The sequence below is a fragment of the Schistocerca piceifrons genome, chromosome 1, assembly GCF_021461385.2.
Source record: "Schistocerca piceifrons isolate TAMUIC-IGC-003096 chromosome 1, iqSchPice1.1, whole genome shotgun sequence".
Taxonomy (NCBI): Eukaryota; Metazoa; Arthropoda; class Insecta; order Orthoptera; family Acrididae; genus Schistocerca; species Schistocerca piceifrons.
Window position 1 is genome coordinate 401,798,806 of NC_060138.1, and position 14,255 is coordinate 401,813,060.

Genomic DNA, 14,255 nt, shown 5'->3' on the forward strand with positions numbered 1-14,255 from the left:
GATGTTCTCTGAAGAACCAGAAATTGTGTAAAAACATGATTGTGTTGTCCTGATTCAGATACTTTTCTTCAGAGCTTCCAACAGATTATCTTCTTGACATGCACCGTGGAATGCTGGGAGAAGACAATGAAACATGCGTCCGACTACTCTACTATCCTCCTTGGACACCAGAAATAGATGAGGCAGCAATACGCTGTGGAGAACATACTGATTATGGCTCATTCACTCTGTTGGCCCAAGACTCAGAAGGAGGCCTAGAGGTTAGTACATTTGATATTTTTTCCATGAAGCTATATTCCAAAGCAGTTATATTCCAAAGCAATTATTCATTTTCCTCAAATTTTAAGTGATATGCATGATGTTATAGAACATGACATTGCCAACAGAATCTTAACTCTCAATAGAAGTTATTGCATATCCAGCTGGATAGTTGCCAGTGAGTTCTTAGTTTTTTGCCCAATAACTGCTGGCACGTTTAAGAAAATCTTGCAGTGGTGTATTCTCTACCCAGAATTGACCTCTGCATAAATTATTTTGTATCAGGTGTTATAGCTGCATGTATAACAGCTACATCACAAACATTTTATTGATAGTTACAAATATCACTCAAGAATAAATATACTGGCATAAAGAGTAAAAATATTTATGACATAGAAGAGGGCTCTGCATTTATTTCAGTTATTTACTTCATGAAATAGTTTTATCTTATATATATCTTAGGATCAACACTGTTTCTCTTTTATTATGTTATCCCAGAAACACTTTTACATAGCAGTGTGAACTGAAAAAGTCATCAATACACTACATTCATGCAGATTTATTGATAAAATTTTGACCATTTATAATGACTTGCAGTGGAATTAGCTGGTTTTTCGTGCTTTCCCTCTCAGTTTGTTTAATGTTGTAATATAGAAAAAGTCAGCAAAGAGTTTATTATACAAAGCAAGCAATAAAAGTGTTGAATAATGGTGTTGGGGCCCATTACTGTACTTCTCAGTACTTTTAGCTGTAACTACACAGGATACTGTTGTTAATAATAGATTACAATTTCATATGAACTATGACAAACACTACAAAAACAACAACACAAGGTATAAAACTTAATTTCTGTGTACACTGTGCTTTATTATATAAGATTCATAATGAAGTACTTTATTCTGATGCAAAATTCTTAAACTAGTTCATCCTAGACACAATGCACGCTGCACGCATGAAATGTGGTAGCCACAGAAACTGAAGAGCAGTTTAAGGGCACACATTATTAAAAGTTTGGTTTATAAATTATCTGATCATATAGATTTTGGTCCATCTTTGGAATGCAATGGGGCAGTGATTATGTGTGGCATGAGTCCAACAAGTCCTCGGTAGGTTAGGTTCCCGGAAGTACGTGGCAACAGGTATTTAAGCACAGGTTGTGTAATTCCTGTAAAGTATAGGCACATGGTTTGTTAGTGCAGAGGTGGAGCCTGATACCATCTCAGATGTGTGTTGTTCTCCTCAGATGCTGGTCCCTGTTTTGACCAGAGCCAAGGCTGGAATCTCTCTACACATCGGTCGGGAGGCCTGAAGATGGTGTAATACATCGCCGAAACTGGTAGCCCAATAAAATAACAGTTTGGAAATTAGATGACTTGACTCTCTGTGCTGAACAGCCGAGTCCCTCAACCATCTCTGGTTCAATAAAATACTTCTGCTGGCTATGATGCTTACTGCCACTAGTATGCCAAAATATTACGATCACTGCTCACTGTAAGACTGAAAGCCACCTGGTGATGTTGTGGACACTTATAAATGGAGCAGAAACAATTGGGGAATCATTGTAGTCCACAAATGGGGAAATACACTGACATAAGCAACTGTGACAGAGGACAGATTCTAATGGCCTGGTATACGGGAATGAACATCTGGGAAATGATGAACCCGCTGAGCTGTTCATATGCTACTACCATGAACATCTACATAAAGTAATATAAGATGTCACCGGTTGGTGACAAGGTGTTGGACATCCATGCCTCTTCACAGACCATCAAGATTGGAGGCTTTCCCACTCTGTAAAGCTTGATAGGTGGTGATCTGTGCCTGATCTGATGACAGAGAACAGTGCTGGTGCAGGCAGAAGTGTTTTGAAGGATGCCATTCAGTGCATATTGTTGAACATGAGGTTCAACATCAGACATCCCCCGCATCCTCCCATGTTACCCAGCAACATCAGCACTTAATCTTTGCAATGGACACAAGGTCGTTGAGACTGGACTAAGGACCAATGGAAACGTGTTTCCTGGTCAGATGAACCAAGTTTTTCTGTTACATCATGCTGATGGTCATCACTGGATATGCCATCATCAAAGTAAATGGCACTCAAAACGTGAACCACACTATGGATGCAGGCAAGTTGGGCCAGTAGTATGCTACAGTGGACATTCACCTCAGCTTCCATGGAACCTGTGGTAGTAATCAAGGGCAGCATGGCAGTTACGAACTACATGAGCATTATTGCAGACTGCTTCCATCCCTTTGTGACTGATGCCTTCCCCAAGGTGTTGGCGTCTTCCAGCAAGAATAACTTTCCATGTCACAAGGCCAGAATTGTGCTACTGTGTTTTGAAGGAGGGAACTCGTGTTCATGTCTTGACCACTAAATTTGGAAATTATATTATATCATCTACTGTGGTACTGTATATCACAGTTTGTTTGAATTTTACTTTAAGTGATTGAACTTAAAGAGCAAAAATGCTGTGATGGAAGTGTTAGAATTCCTATACTCTTTGAAGGGTCCTCTACAAGAGGTTTGATTATTTTAGCTTTGTATTGTAATTTTATTCTTTACTTTTGTACAGTAAATAAGTTATTGACCTTATATACATTACCCCAGACGTCTTATGTAAGATAACAATGTCTGGTTCAAAAATGGTTCAAATGGCTCTGAGCACTATGGGACTTAACAATGTCTGAAATTATCTCTTTCATAATATAGATATAAATATCCTTAACAATGTAATATTATTTTTATTCAAAGCCATTTAAAAATTTTATATTTTGCTCCAATTTTTCTTCATTTATTTTATGCTATTATGTACAGTGCCATTGACAAAAAAATCTTAATAGACATTTCTGTATTGTCATTCCCATTGTTGAATAGAAATAATCAGCACTTGTTTTGATTTCATAGCCAAAATGATAAAAATATCATTGCATTTTATCGTTTTTTTCACTCCAAAGGGGCTGTGTTTTAACACATTACATAATAATTTATTAGTATTTTAGTATATAATGTGCTCACATATGATTTTGATATGTAAAGCTACAGTATGACAGAAGTGCCAATGTATTTTACACTAGAATTCTTGGATTCAGTAGAATAAAATTCCCATTGACCTAATCAATTTTCTTGAAAGTTCTACATAGTATTATTTCAAGTTTTATTTTGTGATAATCACCATTTCCTTAGTAGTAACATAACTTTCATCGTAATGAATTTACATTTTGAAAAATGCACAGTTTTATTATATTGTTTAAACCAATTTTTACAATCAAAGGTTTTCAGTGCTCAAGTTTTCCAACCTGAGAAACTGTACAAATATATAAATTGACAAGGATGTATTAAAAGACTGTGGCTTAATGAGTTGGTTGGTTAGTTGATTTGGGGGAGGGTACCAAACAGCGAGGTCATCGATTCCATCAGATTAGGGAAGAAAGTCAGCCATGTCCTTTCAAAGGAACCATCCTGGCATTTGCGTGAAGCAGTTTAGGGAAATCACGGAAAACCTAAATCAGGATGGCTGGATGCCGGCTTGAACCATCATTCTCCCAAATGTGAGTCCATTGTCCTAATCACTGTGCCACCTCACTTGGTGCTCAATGAGTCTAATAGGAAAGTGCCAGATTACAAATCTATAATATGATTAAAATTACTTGATAGTTCCCATCTGCCACTTGACACTACTGTGTTGCCACATCCACTGCTGGATGTTAATGAGTAACTCGGAACAGTGTTGGAAGTGGCCACTGCGAGGTATGACAGAATTGTGAGATGCTCTGTTGACAACTGATTTTGAGTGAGCAATGATCGAACTGAGGCAGACAACTGTTTCATAGCCCTGAATTTAAACTCATGTACTGATCTAACCATGACCTCAAGATTTGCAGTGTATCTGAGAAAGTGATCTAATATCATGATCACTTTGTTCCTGGTGTTGAACACTAACATGTATGAGCAAACTCAAGACAGAAAAAATTCATAACATGTTTGTTGCCATAGCCATCTTCTGCAGCAAAATTTCGTAAGTCAGTATGATAATGAAGATTATGTGATGAAGTATTAGAAATAAAAAAAGAATTACAACTAAACCAATTTAATAAAAATTATAATCAAAGTCTTTTTATTAGGTCTAGAAAAAAAAAAATGCTACATTCAATAAGATTTGAACCTACGACCTTCCCCACATCAGGTTAATACACTAACCACTATGCAGTGCCATTACAATGTAGAAGGTAATTGTATTTATGACTCTGGTGATGATCCTGGTGACCGAGTTGCAACAATTAATTGTGGTCTTCAAAAATTCAGCCTCACACAATGTCATGTGAAACATATCTAATGTAAACTGATCTCTTTGATCATAATTACTGTATATGTGATGCTGATTTGTATCTTATGCGGAAGGATCCAGTAGTTGTGAATTGTGTTTTATTCATCTCATGACATACATTTGCAATCCATTTGGTTTGCGTACAGGAGACATGTCAAAAATTTATCAAACAGTTACAGTGCTTTTTACATTAATAAATAATAGCACTATAATAAATAATAACACTATAAGGATATTTCTTGGAATGTGTAACACATTATATCCAGCTCATATTTCTAGTTTGTCCCGCATGAATTCATCCACTGAGTAATAACACTTCAGTGTCAGTACCTCATATAGCTTTCTTTTAAGTGATCCTAAATTCATCTGTATCAACTTGTTCCCCTTTTAGTTTATTACAAATTTTCATCCCCATGTATTGAGGTCCCTGGGCATACAGTCTGAGGTGGTGGGTGGGGAGCATAAAAGTTTCTTTGTTTTTAGTATCATGTGAATGGCCAAAATAGTGTCCCTCAAATAATTCATGTCTGGTGTAAAAAATATAATAATCTCATACATGTATAAGGATGACAGAGTTCATATTTTAAGTTTTCTAAATAATGGCCAACATGGTTCTTTGAGATTTGCAGTGCACATATTTCGAATAATTTTTTTTCCCTGTATTTTTAGCATCTGCACTATGTTTGTCGAGATACCCCAAAAAACAATACCATACCTTGGTTGTTGTGTACAATCTTAATCTGCTCACATTTTGATTGTTTGGTTTTGAACTGCATTGCATGAGTCTTAGATATGTTTAGATTCAACCCATTTATCTGAAACCAACTTCCTAAGGTACTGATGGTACTGATCACAGATTTGGGAATTTTTCCAAATCCTGATCTTCAACCAAGACAGAAGTATCATCTGCAAACAGAACTGATGGGGAGCTAATATTTAATGGTAAGTCATTAACATGAAAGAGAAATAGGAGTGGGCCTAATATGGAGCCTTGTGGAACACCCTGAGTTATATTTTTCCATTCAGAAAAATAATATGCGCTATTTGAAGAAATACTAACTCTTTGCTTTCTGTTTGATAAGTAGGATTTAAGCCACTGTACGGCACTGCCGCTAATGCCATACTTTTCAAGTTTGTAAACAAGCAATGCATGGTCTACGGAATCAAACACCTTTGTGAGGTCACAGAAAATTCCTGCCACCTTATTTCTCTTGTCTAATGATGTACTTATTTTCTCAATGAAACTGTTTACTTCATCTATGGTGTTTTTCCACTGCTGAAAACCAAATTGATTGTTTAGGATAGCAAAATATTTTGCAATGAAGTTTTGGATTTGTGTAACAGCAAGTTTTTCAAATATTTCAGATACGACTGGGAGAACTGAGATAGGATGATAATTTCCCATGATATCTCTTGACCCCTTCTTGAAGAGTGGTTTGACTTCAGCATATATCAGTACCTCTGGGAAACAGCCCTCTTCAAAACATTGATTTATTATTTGAGCTAATGGGTTTGCAATTCTGTTGTGTACAACTGCAGATTTTTTGTTTCTTAATGTTAGAATATCATTTTCTACATCCTCCACAGAAACATTTAAGAATGTTGTAAAGTTTTCAGAGTTTTCACCTAGGCCAAAGGGATTTACTTTGCTGTGATAATCTGTTACATCTACATCAGGCTTTGCTACGTTTATAAAGAATTCATTAAAGTACTCCAGTATTTGCTTCAATGTCAATTTTTGAAATTTCTTGGTTATAGGCTCTATCGCCTAACTCAGATGTAATGACTGACAGCATAGCCTTTGTCTTACTTTTATGATTTAAAATTAGCCTGTTATTTGCCAGTTGTTTTGCTGCCCTGACAACTCTTTTAAATGTGGTTTTATAGAGTCTTAACATATTTAATGATATCAATATCTTTATTATATTTTAGTTCTCTGTAGTTGTCTTTTCCTTACACTGGAAATTTTTATGCCCTGGGTAATCCACTTCACTTTATTTGTCATTTTGTTGCTGCAGGATCTACGTGGAAATGTTTCATTAAAGACACCAAGAAAACTATTGAGGAATTTCTCAAAGTTTTCGTCACTTTAGTTACAATGATCAAAAGGCCAAGTTTTCTCTTTTAGCTTCTCACTAAATGTTGGCAAGTCTTCTTCACTAAAGTTCCAGCTCATATGGGCTCTCATATGTGAAATGTTCCTGTCTGTGTGTGGCAGCTCAATGAACAATGCACAATGATCTGAAATACCTAGATCCAGACAAAATTTATACACATCTTAATATACATAATTAGTTAGAATATTGTCAGTACATGTTGTTGATTGCCATTGTCTCTGGTAGATTAGAAGAAATTCAATTTTAAACCAGATTTCTGTACTAAGTCAGTGAATCTTGAAGAGTGGCTATTATCACATGTGATACCAATATTAAAATCAGCAGCTATTGCAATTTTTTTTCTTTTTTTTCTCTACAAAGGTTTTCTAGCATAACTTGAAGCTTGGATAAGAATAGTTCTGTTCTGTATATTGAGATTGTTATAACATTTGTTAGTGAGTCCACTATTTCTACCCAACAGCTCTCAAACACACATTCTTCATTTAAATAATTAAGACAGTTTCTGGTCTCATAATTTATATCACTATGTAGAAGTATACAGAAGCCTCCATGTGGCTTGTTTCTTCTGCAAAAGGTACTTGGTAATCTGAAGTTCCCTATTTTGTTTAGAATTTTTATTGTGTCCTCAGTAAACCAGTGCTCATTTAAACAAACAACTCTAATATTTGCACATTCTGACAGGATGATTTCCAATTTGTCTATTTTGGAGCATCAGTGTTTAAACCATTTATATTCCAGTGGATAACATACAGGTACCTACTTTGACTATTAGTTATGGGCTTTAGCATATTTCTTGCCAGATCATGGTTTGGTTTTGTCTTTCTTAATGCTAAGTAGTTTCCCTTATTTTTTATGACCTGGCAAGTGTCTATGAACATCTTACTGAATATTTTTGAGCCCAACCTATTCACATGTAGAATATCTTTGCAATTCTGTTGTGTACAACTGCAGATTTTTTGTTTCTTAATGTTAGAATATCATTTTCTACATCCTCCACAGAAACATTTAAGAATGTTGTAAAGTTTTCAGAGTTTTCACCTAGGCCAAAGGGATTTACTTTGCTGTGATAATCTGTTACATCTACATCAGGCTTTGCTACGTTTATAAAGAATTCATTAAAGTACTCCAGTATTTGCTTCAATGTCAATTTTTGAAATTTCTTGGTTATAGGCTCTATCGCCTAACTCAGATGTAATGACTGACAGCATAGCCTTTGTCTTACTTTTATGATTTAAAATTAGCCTGTTATTTGCCAGTTGTTTTGCTGCCCTGACAACTCTTTTAAATGTGGTTTTATAGAGTCTTAACATATTTAATAATATCAATATCTTTATTATATTTTAGTTCTCTGTAGTTGTCTTTTCCTTACACTGGAAATTTTTATGCCCTGGGTAATCCACTTCACTTTATTTGTCATTTTGTTGCTGCAGGATCTACGTGGAAATGTTTCATTAAAGACACCAAGAAAACTATTGAGGAATTTCTCAAAGTTTTCGTCACTTTAGTTACAATGATCAAAAGGCCAAGTTTTCTCTTTTAGCTTCTCACTAAATGTTGGCAAGTCTTCTTCACTAAAGTTCCAGCTCATATGGGCTCTCATATGTGAAATGTTCCTGTCTGTGTGTGGCAGCTCAATGAACAATGCACAATGATCTGAAATACCTAGATCCAGACAAAATTTATACACATCTTAATATACATAATTAGTTAGAATATTGTCAGTACATGTTGTTGATTGCCATTGTCTCTGGTAGATTAGAAGAAATTCAATTTTAAACCAGATTTCTGTACTAAGTCAGTGAATCTTGAAGAGTGGCTATTATCACATGTGATACCAATATTAAAATCAGCAGCTATTGCAATTTTTTTTCTTTTTTTTCTCTACAAAGGTTTTCTAGCATAACTTGAAGCTTGGATAAGAATAGTTCTGTTCTGTATATTGAGATTGTTATAACATTTGTTAGTGAGTCCACTATTTCTACCCAACAGCTCTCAAACACACATTCTTCATTTAAATAATTAAGACAGTTTCTGGTCTCATAATTTATATCACTATGTAGAAGTATACAGAAGCCTCCATGTGGCTTGTTTCTTCTGCAAAAGGTACTTGGTAATCTGAAGTTCCCTATTTTGTTTAGAATTTTTATTGTGTCCTCAGTAAACCAGTGCTCATTTAAACAAACAACTCTAATATTTGCACATTCTGACAGGATGATTTCCAATTTGTCTATTTTGGAGCATCAGTGTTTAAACCATTTATATTCCAGTGGATAACATACAGGTACCTACTTTGACTATTAGTTATGGGCTTTAGCATATTTCTTGCCAGATCATGGTTTGGTTTTGCTGGCAAGTGTCTATGAACATCTTACTGAATATTTTTGAGCCCAACCTATTCACATGTAGAATATCTTTGGCAAGACAGTTTGCACTTGGCAATTTGTTGGGATCAATGAAAACGACTCCTAGTTTATTGCACTGTTCTTTAATATTGTCATTTATTCTCTGCACATAGCTGTCACTCACTGATCTCCTGTACACAATGCTACTTATTATTATTATTCTGGAATTCGAGTAGAGTCTTCTGGCTGTTCAGATGAGGTTCCTTGTCTGGTTTACAATTTCTTCCTCGCTGTTGTTTCAAAGCGAATTTGTTCCCGTATGGATAAAAACACCTTTTAGATTTCTGCTATGCTTATCTGCTGTGTTCTGTCTTGAGTTTAAGATGATGTTTAGGTGTGTATACAATTGATGCGTCCTGATTCTAGGTCAAATGTCAATTCCGGAGTTTGTAATGACTATGTTTTTCAACAGTGAGTCACCTGTAATAAATAATTCACTTTCTGTCTTATTGTAATGCTTCTTTCCGTCTTTTTTGTATGTTATGCTGGTCCACTTAAATTTGTTTGGTTCTTCAGTATCTCCAGTTTCTTTTTTTCTTTTTTTTTTTTTTTCATAATGGCGGCTGAATGTTTTCATTGTTTGTCAGTTGTATCACTGCATATTTGCCAAAGTAGGTCCATCTAGTACTGGATTTTTTCACATACACAACACTTTTCATGTTTCAATGCAATATTTTCTTGCTTTAGCAACGTCAGTTCATCTCTCAGAGCATCAATGTCACTTTGAAGAAGACCAATAATTTCATCCTTAGAACTTAGTGCGGATGTTAATTGTGCATTTTCTTCACTTGTACAGGCATGTCCACTGAGTATTGTCATTTACAAATTTCAGACTCAAGTTTGCGCACTTCTCATGTAACCAAAAGTTGCACTTAATGTACCGAATTCCTTTGACTGCATGTTTTATATACTTTCTGCATGAAAAACAATTTAATTTCAACTGATTTTCGAGCATTCTGTCACCACACAGTCCTACCAGCATCATCTTTACACTCCAGTGTTTGATTAATGCTATGTACTTTGTTAGCATTATCATGTTTGATGAAATACGAAATGTAAGGACCACACTCAGGACTAGAGATCCAAACACATCAAGAAAGAAAGCCTGACAATGAATTGGACGTGATCACACCAAATGTTGTGGCAACAGTGAATGGTTCAGCCATGAAGTTGAGTGCTCTGATTGCAGGAAACCAGCTAAAGGACATGAACTCTCAACTACCAAGTAATTTCAATCAGACTGTAAAGATCCAGGTATCAGTTCTCAGTTGGTCCAAGGTAGTGAACAGCACAGCACTTCTGCAAGCAAGATGTTATTGAAAGTATCACACACTTTCCTTCCTCTGATCTTTGAACTGACTTAGCCAGCTACTTTTAGGGGGACCTACAGCTTAACACAAAATTTGAACCACAGAATGAACTGCATTTTTCTTCACATACACAAAGAATTACCAAAAGAGATTGAGGGGAACAGTAAGTGTCCATAATGAACATTGCACAACCAATCTTTCACTTTTAACCCAGACACTCGTGCACTTAGCCACTTAATCTAAGTTGCTGAGAACTTTATTCTTGCTTTTTTTTTAACTCGCTGCTGGTTTATTTCATCCTTAGCATATGTGAAATATATTTCATCTGCGGATCATTTAGATAAAACACATTCCAACTTCAGTACTAGCCACAATATCTTTTGTGAACATTTCACGGGGTGCAAACACATTCTTATTTCATTCTTAAGTAGTACTCTGTCCAACCTATTAATAATGGTACAATCAATTTCTAAAGCTAGTGAAGGAATAAACAATTGAATTTATTTCTATTGGACATGATTATAGAACAAATTTTTAATCATTACCAATTTTAATTGTACATTGACCATTTTTTTTTAGAATCCATATATCATAAGCCTATATGGATTCTACAGATGGCCAGTGTTAGGTGAAAGCTGTCGTGATTAAAAACATGTCCTTTTGTTGAACATAAAATAAATAAAAACATGTGTATAATATATGTCAGTGACTCTTCATCACGGGCAGAATGATTATTTTTTTCCCAAAAGTACTACATTCTGGAGAATTTTACCATTTATCTTGATAGTTCTGAAGATGCTTCTTATAGAGAGAGAGGAAATGTTAGGCAGAAATATATGCCTCAGTTCATGGTCTAAATCATAAAAATTGAAGGTCACCAAAAATATATCTATCAAATCAAAAACTGTCATTATACAACTTTGAAAAGTACTGTACAATACCAAATTTAAATAATGGAACATAGCTTTGGACTTCTTTAACAAATAAGAATTAAAACAAAGTTTTATTTCACAGGTGAAAACAGCTGCAGGTGAATGGGCACGTGTTGGCTTCTTACCAGGAGCATTAATTATCAACACTGGAGAGCTGTTATCCTTTTGGACTAAAGGAGAGTACACTGCAATTGTGAGTGCACACATATACTTTCTTTTTCCTATGTAGTTTGAATAACTGATAACACTCCATCAACTGAATTTTATTCTGATGGGGATCAGAAATTTATGAAAAAAAATTGTTTCTTGATTTCCTGTGACAATTTGTAGATAAACCAGGTTCTCACCAGAAGATGACATAATAAACCCAAACCAGATTTATTAACAAACACAAACTTGCTTCAAAACTTCAGGGAAAGTAATATTTCTTTAGTAATTATTAATAGCATAAGTAATAAGATATAAAATGGAATGAGTGCATCAGGTTGGTAGCAAGGAAGGCCAATGCTGGACTTTGTTTTATTGGGGGAATTTCAGGAAAGTGTAAATCAGCCATAAACGAGGTGGCACACAGAACACTAGTGTAACTCATTTTTGATACTGTTCAAGTGTTTGAGATCCCCATCAGATTGGATTAAAGGAAGACATTGAAGCAATCAGGAAGCATGTTGCTAGATTTGTTACTGGTACGTACAATCAGCATGCAAGTATTATGGAGATGCTTCATATATTCAAATGGGAATCCCTAAAGGGGAGAAGATGCTCTTTTTGCTAGGCACTGTTGTGGAAATTTGGAGAACTGGCATTTGAGATGCAGCAGAGTGATTCTATTCCCGCCAACTTGCTTTTTGCATAAAGACCATGGAGATGAGATGCGTGAAATTAGACCTCATACAGAGGCTTGTAGATAGTAATTTTTCTCTCATCCTGTTTGCAAGTGCAACAGAAAAGGAAATGATTAGTTGTGGTATGTGGTACCTTCTGCCATGGACAGTACTGTAGCTTGTGGAGTATGTATGTAGATGTAAATGTAAGTGTAGATGTAGAAGTAGAGGAAAACTAGTTCATCTAGAAATTTGACACCAGTACCAAAATTACAAGTAAAAGTTTGTACTTTATTGACTGTGAACATTTAAATGGGAGCTGATAGAAAAAAAGCAAATAAGAAGAAGTTTTTGTAAAAGTGTAGAGAAACCTGAAAACTAAATTAACCAGAATGTTTGGCATAAAAATGTACATTAAATAAGTGATGGATGACATGAAACTTCTTGGGAGATTATAACTTTGTGCCAGACCAAGATTCAAACTCGGGACCTCTGCCTTAAGTGGGCGTAGATTTTACTTCCATTGGTACCATGTCTCCCACCTTTCAAGTTTCACAGAAGCTCTCCTGCAAAAGGCAAAGGTCCTGAGTTTGAATCTCAGTTTGGCACATGGTTTTAATCTTCCAGGAAGTTTCATATGAGCACACACTCCACTGCAGGGTGAAAATTTCATTCTGGAAACAACCCTGAACTGTGGCTAAGCCACGTCTCCACAATATCCTTTCTTCCAGGAGTGCTAGTCTTGCATCTTTAGCAGGACAGCTTTTGTAAAGTTCGGAAGGTGGGAGGTGAGGTACTGGCAGAAGAAAGCTATGAGGACAGGTTGTGAGTAGCGCTTGGGTTGCTCAGCCAGTAAAGCACTTGCACGCAAAAGTCCCGAGTTTGAGTCTCGATTCAGCACACAGGTTTAATCTTCCAGAAAGTTACGTATCAGTGCACATTCTGCTCCAAAGTGAAAATTTCATTCCGGAAACAGATAACATATTAAGGGGAAAAATAAATAATCCATAGAAATGTAAAACAAATTATAGTGTTATCAAGAGAAGCTGGTGTGGGAAAGTTAGATTCATTTAGTTTCATGGATCTTTTTATGAAGAATAACTTTCAGGAATGTGTAACTTATTAAGGTTATGTTAATAAATTGAAAGACTTTTATAAATTATGTTAATATTCTGTTTATCCTGGTTAAATTAAAAATTAGCAGGGTAACACCTACTCAGAGAATAATAGGTACTGTCTTCTCTTTATCATATGGTGTTGCTGTTTATCTGGTTTAAGGGGAATATGTAGGTCCTATACCTACAGTGTTAAATTTGCAATATTGATGACCCATTAGCTCAGAACCATTGAGAGATAGATATCTGAAATTTTTAGGAAGTATAGTTTCATTCCTTTTCTGATTACTGAACCAGGATCAGAATATATAGACAAATAATTAGTTAGTTATGATTTTAAAAAATTACGTTCAATTGTTTTTTGAAAAAAAAAAAGGGTCCCCTGTTCCTTCTCTAAGTAAAAATCATTACAAGTTATGTTTTTGTGGTTCAGCAGGTGCAGTGTACTAAGAGGTAACACTGTGTAAAATGAGGCATATGTATCTGTAATAGTTATTATCTGTAATAGTTCCTGAGATAATGGGTCAAATATTTTAAAAAATTTCATTTCTGTGAAATCAAGTTTAAACATTTTATTTGATATTAATCCACATATGGAACCATCCATATCCCCCTAGAAACAGCCAGGCCCGTAATCAGCTTTTTCTGGATCATGTACTTGATCATCCTGCAAACCTAGAAGCTTCCTTCTTTTCCTACCTCTTGCTTCTTTAGCCATTTCCTCTGCTGCACACTGCACTTTCATGATCCTGAGTCGATCCATTCGCTGGAAGGCTTACAGTGTGTTGGCTCCTGGAATGATACCAAGTTGCCCTAGTACCCTAATTCTTCCCTTATTGCCATCATTAAACGTTGTCATAGCATCGAAAACACCCAAGCATAGAGTTTTCATACAAAGACATTTTTTGGTATGTGGGTTCAAATGACATTATTGAAAGACTCATTCTGGGTTTTGCATTCGACCAT

General features: G+C 35.4%; 1 protein-coding gene across 3 annotated transcripts in view; it reads left to right on the forward strand.

The window, feature by feature from the left end:
* Window positions 1-14,255, forward strand: part of LOC124794965 (2-oxoglutarate-dependent dioxygenase frbA-like) — a 188,016-nt gene that overhangs the window by 122,706 nt on the left and 51,055 nt on the right. For all 3 annotated transcript variants that reach the window (XM_047258690.1, XM_047258706.1, XM_047258698.1), the window contains exons 5-6: window positions 73-260; window positions 11,433-11,543. In XM_047258690.1, coding sequence (XP_047114646.1) covers window positions 73-260; window positions 11,433-11,543 — 299 coding nt within the window. The remainder of the gene's footprint in view (window positions 1-72; window positions 261-11,432; window positions 11,544-14,255) is intronic.